A 19,153-nucleotide genomic window follows, 5' to 3' on the forward strand; every position below is an offset into this window, starting at 1 on the left:
GAGGCCCAAGTATAAAGAATATCTGAAACGCACACCCTAAATATGATGCCTTTTTCAATATCTTACACCTAAACCAACTATGTGAACGCACGGGCATATTAATTTTGCAAAGATTGCAATCTCAGATATGCTGCATCCTAGCTATGACATTTTTTGAAGAATTTTTCTTATAAAAACTGTGAAAGCATGAGGCCGGCAAACATCAGGAGAAAATTTTAGGTGACCATGAGCATGATGACACTTACAGACTGATTAGTGTGAAAAGGTCATGGTGGCAAGAACAAGAAAACCACAAGTATCATATGGAGCTCACGAAACAGAAAATGCTTTGGGCACAAGCATGATATTACACTGTGCATTAGCCATTATTGTTAGCAATACTTTTCTTTACCTTTTTTAAATGCACATGACCGAAAGTACACTAATAAATATATTCATCATACACATGGCGAAATATTTGTTTTGCTTCTCCAAGACCAGGTAATAGCAATACCTGATCAGATTCATGCACACACTGTGAGTGGTACTGAGAGCCAGGGAATCATGGCGTGAACATCAAAGTGAAGATGGTTCAGTAAAGATGTCTGGTCGGCACATTTCCCAGGGAGACTACCAGTCTCCAACCATTTCACCTCACCACCCAGCAGGATGAACCCATCTTTCCATCTCTGCTGCCTTCCTTATTACGGCTGAGAAGGGCACATGGGCAATGGAAAACAGTGATTAGCACACATTTCTGCTCAGCCTTCACATAATTAGGTTTTAGATGTGTACACTGTCATAAAGCATCACTTGAACCTAAACTCATGGGGATCCTTTTTTAGAAAAGCGGAGATGGAAACATTAAGAAAGTCAGGACCCATGCAACTCTCCTCCTGATTGCCATGAAAAGCAGGAATCATGGGCAAACAAAGCTATTTTTGCTTTCAAATTATCCTCTGAGCATTTGTCTTACTGAACCCCACAATTTGTCTTGATCTCATCACTTTTGGGGAGGTTGAAATCCCATGTTTACCCACTCCCTTACCATCATCTCTAATCTCTCTCTTTCCTCTGCCTCTCTGTCTTCATTTTCAAACACACATAGCTCTTTTCTGTCACAAATTACCATTCTCAGGATCTCGCTGCCCTCTCCAGCAGGCACTGTTTTTCACTTTCTTTGACCAAATCGGCCTCTGCATACTTTCTCCCTTTCTTTACCGCCTACTCTCATCTTCATTTTTTGCAAACTAGCTTGTAGTCCTGCCCCCCTCCCCACCCAGTGCTGTTTCTTACGTTAACAATGATCTCTCTCCCTCATCCTGTTTGATCTCTACACCACTGTCCTCTAAAGACTTCTTGACCCAGCTTTGTCCCATGCCTTTTACAACCTGACGCCATCCATGTTTGTTTGTTTTTTGTTTCTTTTTCTGATTCTTCTTACTTTTTACCTATTGCTTGCATGCTCCCATTCTTCTATCTTCAAGCTATGACCATTATCCAGGGCACAGTCTTTGCTTCTCTGATCTTTTCCCTTTTTACACCTGGAGATTTTCAATGGTATTCCTCAGTCTGAGGTACTTTGATGCTGCCACTGAAGGTTCAGGAACAAATGGAAGGGTGGGTGGACAGCTGGCACCTCCCCACAACTGCACATGGAATAGTTCTGCTTTTACCTGTTTTACTTGGGCTATATTTTGTCTTTAGGAGAGCTTATTTGTATTCATCAGTGTGCTGATGTAATTTGAAAATTACATCAAAAGCATAAAACCTGGATCCAGCTTCTTGTTTTACCACTATCTATTTGACTTTCAACAAATATTTCAAAGCATCCATGCATTTCTTATGTCCAGACCTGCACCATTCCTTCCATCTGGACTACTCTCCTGCCCCCTTCCTCAGCACCTTCCTAACTCCTACTGGTATTTTGGTCTTCTTCTTCGTCGTCTTCTTTTTTTTTTTTTTTTCTAAGTAGGCTCCACATCCAGCATGGATCCCAATGCGGGGCTTAAGCTCATGACTCTGAGATCCAGACTTGAGCTGAGATCAAGAGTTGGACCCTTAACTGACTGAGCCACCCAGGTTCAGGTCTTCTGATGTTCTGGTCTTCTATGTTACTTCCTCCAAGAAGTCTTCCATGAACCCCAAATCTGGGTTGGGTATTCTTCTAATGTGGTACCATTGCATTCTGCACCAATCTCTTAACACAGTACTTCTTTCATTGTGTTGCCTGTTTGTCTGTATCCCCTATTAAACTGGAAGTTCACTGAGGACAGGATGTATTATTCATGTCTATAGCATAGCACTTGGCATGTAATAAGTGTGAAAATCCAGGCAGAGATAATTATACATCCCTAGTACCTAGCATAGTGCCTGGCATGTAATAGGTTTGAAGATTCAAACAGAGAACATACATCCCAGCAAGGAGATCCAAATTGGGTGGCACTGTTCTCTAAAGAGAAACAAAAGGGCACGTATCCATGTTATCCTTCATTCTGATCAAGCTATTCTTCCCATTTGCCTGCTTCCTGAGTGTCCCTGACACCTCCTTCATCTGCTTCTGGATCCTGTTCACAACAACCTTGCTATTTGCTTTTATTGGGAAAGTTACTTTACATTTCCACTCTAATTTTTCTTATCTGAGACAGAGGTAGAAACACCAGGAAAACTTTGAAGTACTAAAAATCATTCTATTTTGAACACTGTATCATTACATCATTCTTAACAAAATCAGAACATGATACTATTTTGGCCTAATTTCAACAATTCTGATGTATGTCAATGGTAAATAAAGATAATAAATCTTCAAAGGATTTGGGGCCATATCTAAGCAGTTTATAAGAAGACCATTGGTGATTCATGGAGAGGTTATAACGGCCTTGTAAAGAACATATCGGTTCAAATATTTGCCGTACAAAAATGTACATACAAATGCAACAAAAAAAAATCCTAAAATTAAATCAAAGAAGGGAATAATGTAATGTTTGTGTACTCCACAAACACAGTAGTAGAGAAATTCCAAACTGCTGGCATACTAAAACTGGAAAGTACAATAGGTACAGTCCCATCTTTAATCCTGAACTGTTAACATCACCTTCAACTGGCAAAGCCTGAGCACCTCCACCATTAATATTGTGCATTCTAAAAAGCAAAATCACATTTCAATTCGGTGAGTTTTACTTTTGTTTTTATAATGAGAACTCAAGTATCAGATGAGTAGCTGATGAGGTGGCTTTTAAAATCCTATTCCCCCCTGAGAGTCTGATCAGGGATTTAGATCCTGAATCAATGTAAGACACTTGATCTGCAATGGAAGTTCATCCTATTTTTTTTTTTTTAAACAATAGCAATTTGTAAAAAGACAAGCCCCATGGCCACTAGGGGAAACGTTACTTACGAGTATTGGGTCAGCAGTTCCAAATCATTATGCATGTTGATTGGATATGCTTCACTGAGTTCAAACAACTTCTCTAGGGCCTCATAGATGAAGATGATGCAAATAAGAGAGGCGAAAGCTTCTTCAGTGAACCGGGTGATGTAGCAGACGAGGGAGCTTGCATCGGTCGCCACAAGTATGATACAAAGGGTTGCCGTCCAAAGTCCAATACTAGCTCTTAAAGACAGGTACGACAGCCCATATTCTCTAGGAGGAGGAAAGAACAGTGGAAATAAGGTCATTTAACAGCTCGCCACCATTTTAAATAGATGGGAATAAGTCTAATTCAGGAAGTGAAAGCAAATAACCTTCACATCCCATGATTTTCTAAACTCAAAACGTTTGTCGAAAGGGGACATCTAAGAGGACAAAACTAAAAGAGGTTTCTCATGCTTAGAACAGAATATCATTTTTTATAAATTTTACATAGCAAATCGCACACACATTTTACTTTTCCTTTATTTCCATGGAGAGACAAAAATGGCAAACTGAATCAAATCCATTACGTCCACCTCTCCCAGCAGACCCCAGACATGATGTTGGGAGAAGTATAAATACGGTGGAGAAAGGGAGGAAGGGCCAAAAGTATTTAACACTTACTTGCAAAATTTAAACAAAATCTTTTCAAACACCAAAACTGGTCCTGTACTGCCCAATATGGTAAGAGGCTGTCCACCAAAGAGCGAATAGGCTATCCCAGTCATAGATGCTCCAAAGAGAGATTCGATTGCACTCTGTGTAGAGATATAAATAATTCCATTACCTAAGCTACACAGGCAACCATTATACCTAGGAAGTACATGTTTAAAATACATGAGGATACTCTTTTTCATTTGCTATGAAAAACCTAGTGACCTTGGGCAGGATGTGGAGTAAGGGAATAAGAAAAGGGACAAGCAGTCAGGAGAATATGAATGGTACTGAATGGGGATGTGTTCTCTTCACATTCCTCATCTTGCTTTTCTTTAGACTATTAAAAGTTTACATGTATTCACGGTCAGTGTCAGGACAGAAGCGTGGGCTGTGTAAGTGGGAAATGGATTCCTCATGTCCATATCTCTCTCCTTGTGAGAATGGGAGCCAAAGCCAGACAAGGACTGGGGTTGGGGCGGGGTCAGGGATGAGAGCAGAACCTTGTGTAAGACTAAGAATTAACAGTTCTGAGACATTCCACTTCCAGATTACCAGTTATAAAGGAATCCAAAACTAAATGTTGACTTATCTAACTATCATTCCTAAAGACTGATTAGGTTTTAAAATTCCAGGGAAAGCATAATACATACTATACGACCTTCCGTTGCTTCTCCCAGCAGTCCTCCAAACGTGATGACTGGAGACATACACGCGCAGTAGAGAAATAGAAAAGATGCTAAGCACTGCAGGCTGAAAGCATCTCTGAAGTCACTCCAGAAGTATGGAGCTTTTCTTTTGATATCTAAAATAAGTCCCCCAAAAATCCTAAGATGGGGGGAGGAGGGAAACACAAGAGTGAAATCCAAATATAAAAACACACACCCACAAAGCAAAATCCTCATTTCCTTTTTGCCAGGTCACAGTATACGTTTTCCATCAGCGGAGATGAGACCCATTTTAACCTGCTACATTGTATTAGCATGATCTACAGAGATGGCTTTGTACCACTGTGTCTCTTCAATCCCTAACTAAATATTATGCCAGTAACCAGAAAACCCCGTGTTCTCTCAAACAAGGTGCAGAGCTGTCCTTCAATCAAAATTCAAATAATGAGATTTAAGGATCACTCTAATCTCCGTGCCATTTCTATATCAATCTACCCCTTCTAAACTCAGGCCTACTACCCTCAGTCGTTGGCAGTATTTTCTAATTGTTTACATTTCATTTAGCATAGCAGAAAGTGAAGTTTGGGAGGATAAGTTGGCTTTTGCGTTCTGCAACGGTGAACATTACCCTAGAGAGAAGAAGTAGTGTTTAACCATGGCTCCAGTTACCTACTTTCTCTGCCAAAATATTCCTCACCACGTATTGTTTCAAGCAGGCATCTAAATGGCCTTATGGATGACAGTAATACCTAGTAAAGACAGATAGATTCCATAGTTGTTTTCATTTTTAGGAAATTAAGAAGGGGACCTTATAATAACCAACCCAGACAAATGTAATTTTGATCCATTATTGTCTAAACATATCCCAACATCTATCATTCACAAGACAATAATGGCCTTACTTAGTATAAATTCACTTATTCTAAATATATCCAAAAACCACACCAATACACTTGAAAGAGGATTTGGGGGGTGGGGGGGAGAAGAATAGGAGTAAATTGTGAAATGCTCCCTAAAATGTGAGGTCTAAAATATTTTTAATCTACTAGGAATGAGAATATTAATGAACAGGTATTCTCATTCTTTGAATATTTAATAATAATATATGGATTTAACACTTGGCTACTGAAAGCTCTTTGTGCTCCATGGAATAAAGATGTCATATTAAAATGAATAAGACTATGATTAAGTTCCTACACGAAGGTTAAAAAAAACCATTATGTTCCAATCTACTGCCAGTATGCTAGATATATTTGGATTATGCAAAAATATTAAATTTTTATTTATTTTCTAGGTAGAAATGTTCACAGACAATCTAAGAACTGCCTCAAAAATTATTGTTCTCTTGAGACGCTAATTCTGGTTTGCCTTGAAAAAAGTGTATCTTCAGAATAACTGAAAATTTTGACTCTTACTTGTAATCACCCTGATCTGACTGACATAGACACAATAGTAACCTGTTAGTAACTATCTCACTATTACATAAGTGAGAGACTCCTTATGTTTTCCTGGTGATTGCTTCCATCAGAGGGATGTGGACTAGGAGAAAGTGAGAAGGATGAAATTGCAATTGAAAAACAGGACATTTAAACTCAAAGAAGCTTACAGAGAACCCATGAAACTCATACACACAAAGATCATCTTAGAGTCCCCTGCGTGCATTTGATAAACATGTGCATATTTTTTTATTTGGGGAGGATCATTTCTGAGTGATTTGTTAACTTATCAAAGTCACAATTCAAAATAGATTTAATCCAGTATTTATTTATTCATTTATCATTTACATCCCACCTAATCCCCAAAATATTTTGAGGTGGTTACGAACTATTACTTAGTAGTTAATATTTGTAGGTTTGATAGCACTTTCTGTTAGACCACTGTTTTCTAATTAATTACTTATTAGGGCATAAAATAGTGTCAATAGCTATGATATTACTGTGTAATAAACGTGCTTTTAGCAGCAAAAATCTAAATCCGGAAGTGGGAGGTCATTGCAGAGAACAGTGCAAGAGCAGCCCAGATGTACACCAGCAACTCTCGGAGAGCAGATGAGTAATGGATACTTCAAGTCATGTCAGCAACAGAATCTGTGGAAGAACTCTGGAGAAGCGAAGATACCGGATATTGGTGACCTGGGAGGATTTAGGAAGCAGTAAGGAAAAGTGAACTTCGAAAAAAATCTAAGCTATGTGGCATGTTACACCTGAGAGAGAGAGAGAGAGAGAGAGAGAGAGAGAGAGAGAGAAACCACCCAAAATAAAAAGACAGCATTTGAAAATATGAAAGCAAACAAGGAGTAACCATGCTTCCAGTAAAGGGAGAAGGAAAAAATTGTTTGAATCATCTCAAATTATGTATGGAGGCTGAGGAAGACATTAAAGGACCTTTCCTCAGAGACAAAACATAGATAAAGGGAAAGAACAGAGGAGAATTAAAATGCACAGAGTTGTCAGAAACTCGAAAGTCAGCTTAAAGGACACAGCGAAAGCAGTCCAGGAAATGGCCTTGAGAGGAAGGGGGTACCAATCCTGCAAAGCCTTTGCCCTTGCCTTCAATTATAATGGAGGCTGTGTGCACATATTCCCTGAAGACAGACCCTCCCAAGGTTTTCTGATTTTCTGCTCACACATTGCTTGGAGAGAGACAAGCTGTCAAAAAACGATAAAGAACCATTTTGAGAAATAAATTGAAGCTTTCATCTCTTCAAAGATGTGTGATTAGAAAAAATAAATCATATGGCTCTTTCAAATTACAACCATAAAAATAAAAGATACTATTATATACATCCTACTTGCATGTAATGAGATAGGTTCTATAAGACTGAGTTCTTGGTATTTATTTTTATTTCCATCTGAACTTGAAGCTTTCAACAGGCCCTTTTAGAAGGGGCCACTGACAGTTTTCTTATTCATTCTACGAATCTGTGAACACATTTTATGCACAGCAAAATGAAAGACTAGGTAAGATAAAATGGAATGATGTATTCACTGTGCTGGTTTAATAGTAACAAAAATGATTAGTAAATACTGGGAAATCAAATTTATTGGCATTACATAGGTGTTCACGGAATAGATATTCAAATAAATAAATAAATACATACATACGCAAATAGGTATTTATTAACAGGTATTCAAAGTATAAAAAAATTACATCTCTAAACAGCAATTCCTGACACAAAGGACAGTATATCATTTGGTCTTTGAAGTCCCATACAAGTACATTTCACTGACCTTCCAGTTCGCTGGAGTTCAGGTCCACTGTGTCCTCCGTGGGGCTCTGCTTCCCCATGAGCAGCTGTTCCATTTGGTACAGCAGGAATCTTCCTCTTCTCCTGCAGGAAGTTTTTTGTTTTTGTTTTTTAATTTCAGGTGCTAGTTGTAAATAACAAAAACAATTTTTTTCCCTTGAGGCAATATGCAGAGTGGCCAAGAACCCAGGCTCTGTTACTTATTTGCTACATGAACTCTAATTAAAGTTATCTAATCTCCTAATGCTCCAGTTCCTTCCTCCATTCACGAGTGGTAGTAACAATACCTATCAGCGTGGTTGAGAAAATTAAATGAAGTGATGGACAGTTACTCAGTCTTTCAATTAATCTTTATTGGTGCCTTGTGTGCCATTCATTGTTATGGATGTTAGAAATGCAAAGGTGAGTGAGAAAAGCCATTCTATTAGTGGAGACAAGCAAGTCTCTAATGTCAGGTAGACATTCAGCTATGAAGACAATGAAGGAAAGGAAGGGGATGAAGAGAGACCAGGGTTGGCTAGGTTGGAATGAGGAGGCACTAGTTACGGTGGTGTTGTAGGCCTGGCATAGTTCAACTGTTCAATCAACTTAAACTATTATCGCTAGCTGTTTTTAAGGGTGGTTCCCTGTTATTCTGGCAGATATCTTCCTACCTAAGGAATGATTTACAACATGGTTCTTTCTGACTCATGGAGATCCCAGACTCTTACAAATGGAAACTTCCATTCAGTCATTGACAAATTAACTGAGGCTTATGAAAGTGCTGTCTTATCACAAACCTGTTCCACCCACTTTTGTTGGTGACAGAGATTTTTAAAAATCATAAAATCCTCCCTATTGGTTATCCTAGAGGATGCCAATGTGTTCAAAAGGGCTGAAAAGTATCATAAAAATTTTTTAAGTGGTGCAGTTAAAATATTTACTTCACTGCCATTCCAAAATAGTCTAAGCATGTGAATTAGCAAATGATCTTATGTATAATGGGACATTTAGGTATAAGTGGCACAGGTTCAAAACATGAGAAAAATAGGTTTTGAAATGCACAAAATAGAGAAAAGTTCATTGCTTGATATTTTTACAACTTCCCAGGTATATGAATAGGTACAATGAACAAAAATTCAAAGATAAAAGAGAGGATGTCTGTCAGCTGATGGAGGAACTGCCTTTACACATAAATAGCTATTATATACAGTAAAGGGCTTTAACGGTGGCCTCGGTACCCTAAATACCCAACAGTCACCCAGGGAAATGCTTCTTAGCTTCCATATATCTCAGAAAGCAAGTGATATTATTTGGTCTCCTGGGTAATTATCCCTTACTGGCTATGTCTCATTGTCTTACAATGGAAAAAGCTATACATTGATAAGGCAAATGATAAACCATGAAATATATTAGCCATTCTAAAGTACCTGTTTCATCAAGGAGTGTTCATCTTATAGTAAGGGGGAAAGGTGTGTGAAAAGAGATGTATGAACAGTACCGATGAATATTCTGAGGAAAATACAGGAAATATTTTTTGTTCAGAAACACAGGTATTTTGTTTTTTTAAAACAAATTAAAGAGTGTATATATATTTGACTACTCAACTTATGCAATCTACTAATTCAACCAACCAATACTTATTGAAAGCCTATTTGTGTCAGGTACTCAACCCCACCACTAAGACACCAGCGGACAAATCAGGCCTGTGGAACTCACCTTCTAATGGGGAACCCAAACAATAAACAAATAAACACATAAGTAAATTAATTCTACAGTGTGTTAGATTAAAACCTATGTAAAAATGAAAATTTAGAGCAGAGTTAAGAGGGGGATCTGAGGTATGGGGTGGGTGGGTAGGGAGGAAGGAGTGGCAATTATAAACAGAGCAGTCAGGTAGGATCAGTGAGAAAGTGTCATTTGAGAAAAGTCTAAGGGAGCTGAGAGAATAAGCCATGAGAATAACTGGGGGATATCCAGACAGAAAGAACAGCAAGTGAGACAGTGTCAAGGCAGGGGTATGGCTGTAGGGTTTGAAGAACAAAGAACAAAGAAGCCGACATTGTTGGAAAAGAGTTCACAAGGAAGAAAGTCATAGGAGTTTACTTTGAAGAAATAAAGGGAAGCCAGATTGTATAGATTTAGTAGACCACTGTACGTATTTGGCTTTTATTCTCAGTGAATTGAGAAAATGTTATAGGGTTTTGAGGAAAGGAGTAGCATGGTCTCACTTGGAGTCACTCTGGCTGCTGTGCTGATAACAGATGTTGGGGGCCAAGGACAGAAACAAGGAGAGTGATTAAAAAAAAACTATTTCAATAATCTAGGAGGAAAAAAAAATGACCGTAGCTTGAACTAGGATGGCAGCAGTAGCAACAATGAGAAATGGTGTAATTCTGGATAAATATTAAAGGAAAATCCAATTTCCTGGAAGAATGGAAATCTAAGAATAAATTTAAAAAATGAGTGTTTTTGGCTTGACCAACTATAAGTATGGAGTTAAGACCTACCAATAGAGGCAGGTGCAAATGCAACAGACTTTGAGAAAAGATCGGAGTTTCTTGTATACTTCAGGAAGTATTATATTGCCTTTTCTAATATAAATGCAAAGATGAATACAGATATAGAAAGGAGACAATCTACAATTCAGTTCAAACTTTGGATATGTCAGGTTTTAGATATCTGTAAGACATCCAAGGGGAGACATTGGCATGTGGATAAATAACTCTCAAGGTCAAGGTAAACAGTAAATTTGGGAAAGGATTTAAAGCTACAACAATGGATGATATTACCAAGAGAATGAGTGTAGGTAGAAAAGAAAAGATGAGCAAAGACTGAGCCCTGTATCATCTCAACATAAAGTAATCAGGGGAAAAAAGAAGAAACCAGCATAGGAGATTGAGGAGTGACCAGTGAGCTAAGAGAAAAACCAAGAGTGTGGTGTCTTGGGAACCAAGCAAAGAGAGTACAGGGAAAGGGGAGTCATCAACTCTGTCAAATGCTGTTGACTGGCAGGCAAATAGAATACAGACTAAGAACTGACTATGGGGTTGAACAGTGTAGAGATCCTCAGTGACCTTCATGTATGTAGTTTTAGTGAAGTGATGGGGCAAAAGTCTTATTGGAGAAGAGGAATTGGAGGCACGTAGTTCAGAGAACCCTTGTGCCATTTGGTTGCAGAGGGGAAAATAAGGAATGGATGAGTAGCTGATGGTGATAGCAGTATTGAGAGGTTTTTTTTTTAAAGATTTGCAAATTAGTAAGGTTTTATGCTAACAATAATGACATAATAGAGAACAAAAGAATTGATGATATAGGAAAGAAAGAGAATTGGTGTAATGTCTTTGAGTAGGTGTGAACAGATGGGGTCTAATGCAAAGGTAGAATGCTGACTTTGGATAATTCAATAATAATATATAGGAAAGCAGAGTATGTGGGAGTAGATGCCTGCAGGCAGGTAGATGTGGTGGTGGGAGTCTATGGAAGTTCCCTTTAAGTTATTTCACATTTCTCAGAGAAGTAGGAAGCAAATCTGAAAGTGAGGGTCAGAAGGATGTGCTGAAGATGTGAGGAGAGAAAACAGGTGTGAAATAGTCATCTAGAGAAACTTATTGGACCAGGGGAGATAGGATGATGAACCGGCAACATTAAGGGCCCACTTGAGGTATGTGGTCATGAACTAACGAGATTAGTCCGTGTAGCTGTTTTCCTTCAGCTACATCCAACTGCATCAATGCAGGTACAGATTAAAGAGTTGGATTCACACAGGGTTGTGGTTTTAACAAGCAGGTAATTGGCGTGAGAGAAAAGCAAAGAAGTTTATGGTATACACAGGGAGTGATTATAAGGACCCACACAAAGTTCTAATTTTCAGGGTTATCCCTTGAAGTGGACAAATTCTTCTTCTCTTAACTGAGAGAAAAAAGTATTAAAAATTCTATGACTTATACATTTCAAAAGAACATAAAAACCACGGAAATTATCCCATGGAGGAAAACAATATTTAAATAGTATGAAGTCAGAGTGCTTAATATCTTTTAATTTATCTTGCTCTGTCAGAGTGCTTAATATCTTTTAATTTATCTTGCTCCATTTAGTGAAAGAAAACACAGCTCATAGTATCTATTATTCAATTACAACATACATTTAAAAAATACTAATGTTGTAAAGAAGCATAGCAGACCCCAAGTGCCTTGATTCTTAATTCGATGTTCTTTCTACTATTGCCTCTTAATATTCTGAGTCCAGTAATTAATCCTGATTTTAAAGAGTCTCATAAAAACAATTTTAAAAATACAGAGCTCCCAGTCCTCCACTTGCCTCAAAAATATCATTTCTCAAAGGCAAGATGTTTTCAAAAATGCTTGACTTCAGTCTTAATGTTCAAAAAACTAAATGGTATTAACAAGTGACTTTTCAAGTCTCACTCATTTTCAAATGTATTATTATTTTCACAGAATTTTTCCCAAATAAAATCGATTAAAGAGTTTCTTTCTTACCACTTCAGGAAGCATTATATTGTCTTTTTCTAATATCGTAAGTGCAAAGATGTTTACAAGTACAAAAAATAAGTCAATCTATAACCCCAAAAATTACACTTTCAGCAACTTCTTTTATTTTAGTAGATCAACTGAAACAATGTGGCTGCAGGTACAGAATCACAAAATTGTAATTGTTGAGAAAAGGAAATCAAATAATCTTTAATAATTATGAAATGACTTCAGAAATAAGACATCAGTGTGTATTTCTTAAATCGATAGTGAGATTGAGATTTTTTTCCCACCTCTGGCTAACCAGGAGAACATTCTATGTCTGGGTCTTAGTCAACTAGAGCAGTAAGGTCAGGCAAGTTGGACTCCACAGGGACAAAAGCCCTAGGGAAGGCTGAGTAGATGACATCTGTGGGGGCTGCAGGGGGCATATTCAGTAGAAACAGACGTGGCAATATGAGTGGCCTTAACAAACATTTGGCTACAAATCTCAACAAAGTCAGGCCTGTAATTTAAAAATGACCCCAAATAATAGCAAAATAATAGTCTTTATTTTTAGCTCTCTGGATTATATAATAAGTGAAATGCACACTGGAGTTTTAATTTTTACAATTTTTATATCATACATCCACACAAAGGTAACATGAACATAAGAATTCTAATTTAAAAATTCTGGGGTGCCTGGGTGGCTCAGTCGGTTAAGCATCTGACTTCGGCTCAGGTCATGATCTCGCAGTTTGTGAGTTCAAGCCCCACATTGGGCTCTGTGCTGACAGCTCAGAGCCTGGAGCCTGCTTCAGATTCTGTGTGTGTGTGTGTGTGTGTGTGTGTGTGTGTGTGTGTGTGTGTGTGTCTGCCCCTCCCCCACTTGTACTCTGTCTCTCTCTAAGATAAATAAACATTAAAAAAAAAAAAGTTAAAAAATAATTCTTCCCAATCAGAAATAAGATTAGCAGTAAGGGGGAATTTTCTATCTGATATGATTAAGCCATGCCTTTAAATTTCCTTTTTTTTTGTAATGCTTTCATTGCTTTATTTTTAAAAATACTGATCCACCTGGAACTTGTAAATGTTCCAATTTAATGCAAGACAACATTAAATAAATCTTGACATTAAGTAAAGAGTACATACTTATCAAAAAGAATATTTTTTTTTTACTTTTTTTTAAGTTTTTAATCACCTGGTGCCCATCTTCACAAGGGCCCTCCTTAATCCCCATCAACTATTTCAGCCATTCTTCCACCCACCACCCCTCTGGTAACCATCAGGTTGTTCTCTATAGTTAAGAGTCTGTTTCTTTGTCTGTCTCACTTTCTTTTTTTTTTCTTTGCTCATTTGTTTCTTAAATTTCACATGAGTGAAATCATATGGTATTTGTCTTTCTCTGACTGACATATTTTGCTTAGCATTATACTTTCTAGCTTGTTCCATGCTGTTGCAAATGGCAAGATTTCGTTCTTTTCTATGGCTGAGTAATAGACCATTTTATATTCACCTCTTCTTTATCCATTCATCTATCGATGGATACTTGGGCTGCCTCCATAATTTGACTATTGTAAATAATGCTACTATAAACATAGAAGTGCATGTATCCCTTTGAATTAGTGTTTTTGTATTCTCTGGGTAAATAGCTAGTGGAGTGACTACTGGATCATAGAATAGCTCTATGTTTAACTTTTCAAGGAACCTCGATACTGTTTTCCACAGTGCCGCACCAGTAAGCATTCCCACCAACAATGCAAGAGGTTCATTTTTCTCTACATCCTTGCCAACATCTGTTGTCTCTTGTTTTTAATTTTAGCTATTCTGACAGGTATGAGGTGATACCTCATCATAGTTTGACTGGCATTTTCCCGATGATGAGTGATATTAAAAATCTTTTCATATGCCTATTGGCCATCAGAATGTCTTCTTTGGAGAAATGTCTGTTCCTGCCTTCTGCCCATTTTTAATTGGATTATTTGTTTTGGGATATTGAGTTTTATAAGTTATTTATATAATTTTGATACTGACCTTTTATCAGATATCAAAAAGAACTTTAAAGCATTAAAGAGCTTTGAAATGCCATTAAAGTTTAATTTCTAGAAATACAGCAGAATAAACATTCCTACTTAATAGACTTCATAAAGTCTGAACTGTGAAATGTTCAGTGTGGCAAGGTGGATTGAATAGGCAGAAAACAAGATCATATGACTTTGTTTTTCAACAGGGTGATAAATGATGTCACCTAGGAAAAATATAAATTATTGAAAGCCTTACTGTATACATTTTTATCTAGTTTCCACTTGGTACATTATAAAATGGCAAGAACAAGCAGTAAGAAAATCTAGACACACAGCAAAATTTGATCTTTAATTCTTCGATCAGGTTTCCCACACCAAGCTCCATACACAAAAGGAGGAGAGAGGAGGAAAATGCCAATGACCCCAGAGAAGCCATGGTGATGGGAGTGTTGTGTCTGGGCTGGAGGCTTAATTTTCTTTCCTTTTTTAAAAAAAAAAAAAAAAAAGTCTATTTATTTTGAGAGAGAGAGAGAAAGAGTGGGCTAAGGGCAGAGAGAGAGGGAGAGAATCCCAAGCAGTCTCTGCACTGTCAGCACAGAGCCCAATGCAGGGCTTGATCTAAGGAACTGTGAGATCATGACCTGAGATGAAATCAAGAGTCAGATGGTTAACCGACTGAGCCACCCAGGCAGCCCAGGCTGAATTTTCTTAATATTCACCAATTTCAAAGTAATATATCAAAATATGGAAAGACAGCAATGGGCTTTTCTCAGACCATATTTTACATGTTTATTAAAATTTTAATTTTCCTCCAGTATAATATGTTTTAAGGTGGGTTTAAAATCTTTCCAGGCATATGGGACCATTTGATTTGGTAGCATATCATCAATATATCAAATTTCTCAGTGAAGTGTGTTGGATAGCATTAAGACTCTGTAACTTCATATCCCTACCTTCTTAGGTGCTATATAGGTTCTGGTACCAATTCCAATGTGTTCCCCATTGAACCAGGGGGTTCTCCACACCAACAAGCAATGCTACAGATACTAGCTGGGTATCCTACAATCCAGCTCAACTCTGACACTATTTAATGGGACACAGCATCAGATTCCATTATTAAGGGTTTACACCTGCAAGATTGCCCCCGTCTCACCCCAAGTTGCCACCTGAGCTTCTGACTGAGTGGCTATAAATCAAAGATTCCCATGACCCTCTCCTCAGGTTCAATTAATTTGCTAGAGCAGCTCACAGAACTCAGGGAAACATTTTGCATACAGATCACTGGCTTATGATGAAAGGATATAACTCAGGAACACAGCCAGGTAGAAAAGATGCACAGGGCAAGGTATGGAGAAAGGGTGAGGAGCTTCCTTGCCCTCTCCAGACATGCTTCTCTCCCCAGTCTCCACATGTTCACCAACCTGGAAGCTCTCTGTTCCCTGTCCTTTTGGGGTTTCATGGAGGCTTCATTACATAGGCATGATTGATTAAAACATTGGCAACTGGTGACTGAATGCAATCTCCAGCCCCTTCCACTTCCTAGAGGTGGGAGGGTGGGACTGAAAGTTCTAACCCTCTAATCACACAGTTGGCTCCAGTGGCCAGCAGCCCATCCTGTGGTGAGTTCCAAAAGTCACCTCATTAACATCTTGCTCCTCACTTAGGAAATTTGAAGGGGTTTAGGAGCTCCATGCCACAAAAGGGAATGAACACCAAATATATATATATATATATATATATATATATATATATATATATATATATATATGTTATTAAAAATATGTTATATTAAAAATGTTATTAAAAATCACAATAACACACAATTTAAATCATTTTGAATCTTTTCAATGAGTTATACTTTTTTAGTACATGTATTTAAAAGACAAAAAAATGACGGGATTTTTAAGAGTATTTTCAAATATACATACCTGGGAAGGAACATTTTTGGGAGGCTCTATACGAATGCTTGGATCCCATTCTCCAGGAGGAAGAACAGTAACCTGATCTAGAAATTCATCGATTCCTGATACCAAGTCATTGCGATCTTTAGCTTTGTAAGCAACATCATGAAATACCTACAGGAGGAAAAGATAAAAATAATAAATAAAGATAAAAAGTAATCATAAAATCTTAATGTGTTCAGTGTTTTCATTTCCCAGTTATCTTACATGTGATTATAACAATTTGAAGAACTAGGCAGCTCTAACTAAAAAAAGTTTTTAAACTATTATAATTTATTCTACGAATGCACACAGATATAGATTTTTCTTAGAGTGCTAGAATGAATGTTGAAATTTCTGAAACAAAAGTAAGAAAAAGAGAAAGGAGTATGAAAGGAATCTCATTCAGTTAGAATTAAGGATTCAAGCTTGGCAAAGGTTATTTTTGTGTGGCAAAATCAAACTTTCAGAAAGAAGCCCTTGCTTAAAAACAGAGATAAGATTTATAGAATATATCGAAAATTTTAGCAATACTTATACCCTGAAACATATAAACTAATTTAAAAGGTTATTTTGTTTTAATTTTTAAATAATAATAAAGTTATAAATGAGTGTTTTCTGAATATATATCACATCATCTATACAGTATAACAAGCATATTTCCATTCAAAATGAGTTACATTTACACACACGCACACGCGCACGCTGTGGTAGTCATTTATGCTATTGACAGACATCACAGTTCTTCTCAACATAGGGTAAGATGTCATTCCTTGCCTTCTTTGATAGTGGGATTAGGTGTACCCCATTTAGGTGCACATATGTCAATTTCAAATGGAAGTTATGACAATTTGCATGTAATTTAACGCATTGTCTTTTGTCTGCCGTAGTGACTGAGAAAAAGCAGGGTGAGGGGGAGCTTCTATGGGCCTGGGTACCTGAGCGACGATAATCTGCAGAACCCCTCTGCTAACTTAGGACAGACACAGGCCATGATAGAAATAAATGCTCACTGTTTTAAACCACTGAGATTGTAGGTGGTTATTCCTGCAGCATAACACAGAGACAAATGGTATATTTAACATAACAAATGAAGAAAGTAAAAATAAAGATACATGGTGGGGCGCCTGGGTGGCTCAGTCGGTTGAGCGGCCGACTTCGGCTCAGGTCATGATCTCACGGTCCGTGAGTTCGAGCCCCGCGTCGGGCTCTGTGCTGACCGCTCAGAGCCTGGAGCCTGTTTCAGATTCTGTGTCTCCCTCTCTCTCTGACCCTCCCCCATTCATGCTCTCTCTCTGTCTCAAAAATAAATAAATGTTAAAAAAAAAAAAAAATTAAAAAAAAAAAATAAAGATACATGGGATAACTTAGTCTATATTAAACATAATATGAATATTTCTGATACTTTTTGTATTTCATATAATATGAAATGGAGCAGACATTTGAGGCTTGGGGTTACTAAATTATTCTTATGCTGAGTTACATATTACACTGACCACCTTTTCTAAAATTTCCAGGGAAATTGTGCTTTCAAATATTCTACTTTTAGAACATTTGTTTTAGTTTCTGGTTTGATACTCAATCTAAACTGCTGAAGAAGAGATTATGATTATTTTCAAAGGCTTTTGCTTTACTTTCCAACCAAGAACTTTTCACAGATGATCATTGGTATGATAAACATATAGTCTTGGTTTAGGATAATTTGAAGACACCAAAAACATATTAATGGTTTAGTTGTATTTTGGGAAAGATATTTTTTCTAAATATTGACAACACTGATTTCCTACCATAAGCCACTGAGTTTATAGCTCAGAATCTCTCTCCTCTTCTACAGAGTTTTATATGATCATGAGACCCAATCTAAACATTTAAGAGTTGCAAATGTTCTTAATCCCAACAAGAGTTTAACTACTTTACTGTTTCCCTGCTAGTAGCAACTCTCTTGAAATCTTTCTTGATTTGACCTCTTAATTAAAAAAATTGTTTCGGGGTGCCTGGGTGGCTCAATCGGTTGGGCCTCCGACCAGCTCAGGTCGTGATCTCACGGTTTGTGGGTTCAAGCCCCGCATTGGGCTCTGTACTGACAGCTTGGAGCCTGGAGCCTGCTTTGGATTCTGTGTCTCCCTCTCTCTCTGCCCTTCCCCCACTCACAGTCTGTCTCTCTCTCCTTCAAAAATAAATAAACATTGGGGTGCCTGGGTGGCTCAGTGGGCTGAGCCTCCAACTTCGGCTCAGGTCATGATCTCGCGGTTGACAAGTTTGAGCCCCGCATGGGGCTCTGTACTGACAGCTCAGAGCCTGGGGCCTGCCATGGATTCTGTGTCTCCCTCTCTCTCTGCCCCTCCCCCACTCATGCTCTGTCTCCCTTTGTCTCAAAAATAAATATAAACATTAAAAAAAATATTTAAAAAAATTTTTAATTGCTTCAAAGGATCACATGATCTTATACCTGCTTTAGATATATGAATGTCCAAATTCATTCAGGGCAGCTGATTTCCTATTGTCTTCAAACTCCTCAGATACCACAATTTGTTTGATTTTAAATTAAAAACTTTCTTTACTATTGATTTCCTATCACCAATTTTCCCAATAGCTTTATTTTAAAGGGCTCTTGTCCCTTCTCTTTGTTTAGCTAACCTAACATTCTGATTTCAACATACATTTGACATTTAAGAGAAGCCTTCCCTGATCCCCTCTCAAACAAGATTAGACATCCTGTTAATACGTTCCTAACACCTTGTCCTTTTTCTTGATAGCTTTCACTGTAACTATAATTATTGT

The 19,153-nt window shown here is 37.7% G+C and overlaps 1 protein-coding gene across 8 annotated transcripts in view; it reads right to left on the reverse strand.

The window, feature by feature from the left end:
• Positions 1–19,153, reverse strand: part of SLC4A10 (solute carrier family 4 member 10) — a 317,997-nt gene that overhangs the window by 75,290 nt on the left and 223,554 nt on the right. For all 8 annotated transcript variants that reach the window (XM_060621101.1, XM_060621094.2, XM_060621093.2 and 5 more), the window contains 5 exons: positions 16,361–16,507; positions 7,944–8,044; positions 4,699–4,873; positions 4,016–4,149; positions 3,377–3,622 (listed from right to left, as the gene is read on the reverse strand). In XM_060621101.1, the coding sequence (XP_060477084.1) occupies positions 3,377–3,622; positions 4,016–4,149; positions 4,699–4,873; positions 7,944–8,044; positions 16,361–16,507 (803 nt within the window). The remainder of the gene's footprint in view (positions 1–3,376; positions 3,623–4,015; positions 4,150–4,698; positions 4,874–7,943; positions 8,045–16,360; positions 16,508–19,153) is intronic.

This window comes from Panthera onca, chromosome C1 (genome assembly GCF_046562875.1).
Source record: "Panthera onca isolate mPanOnc1 chromosome C1, mPanOnc1 haplotype 2, whole genome shotgun sequence".
In the NCBI taxonomy this organism is placed as follows: Eukaryota; Metazoa; Chordata; class Mammalia; order Carnivora; family Felidae; genus Panthera; species Panthera onca.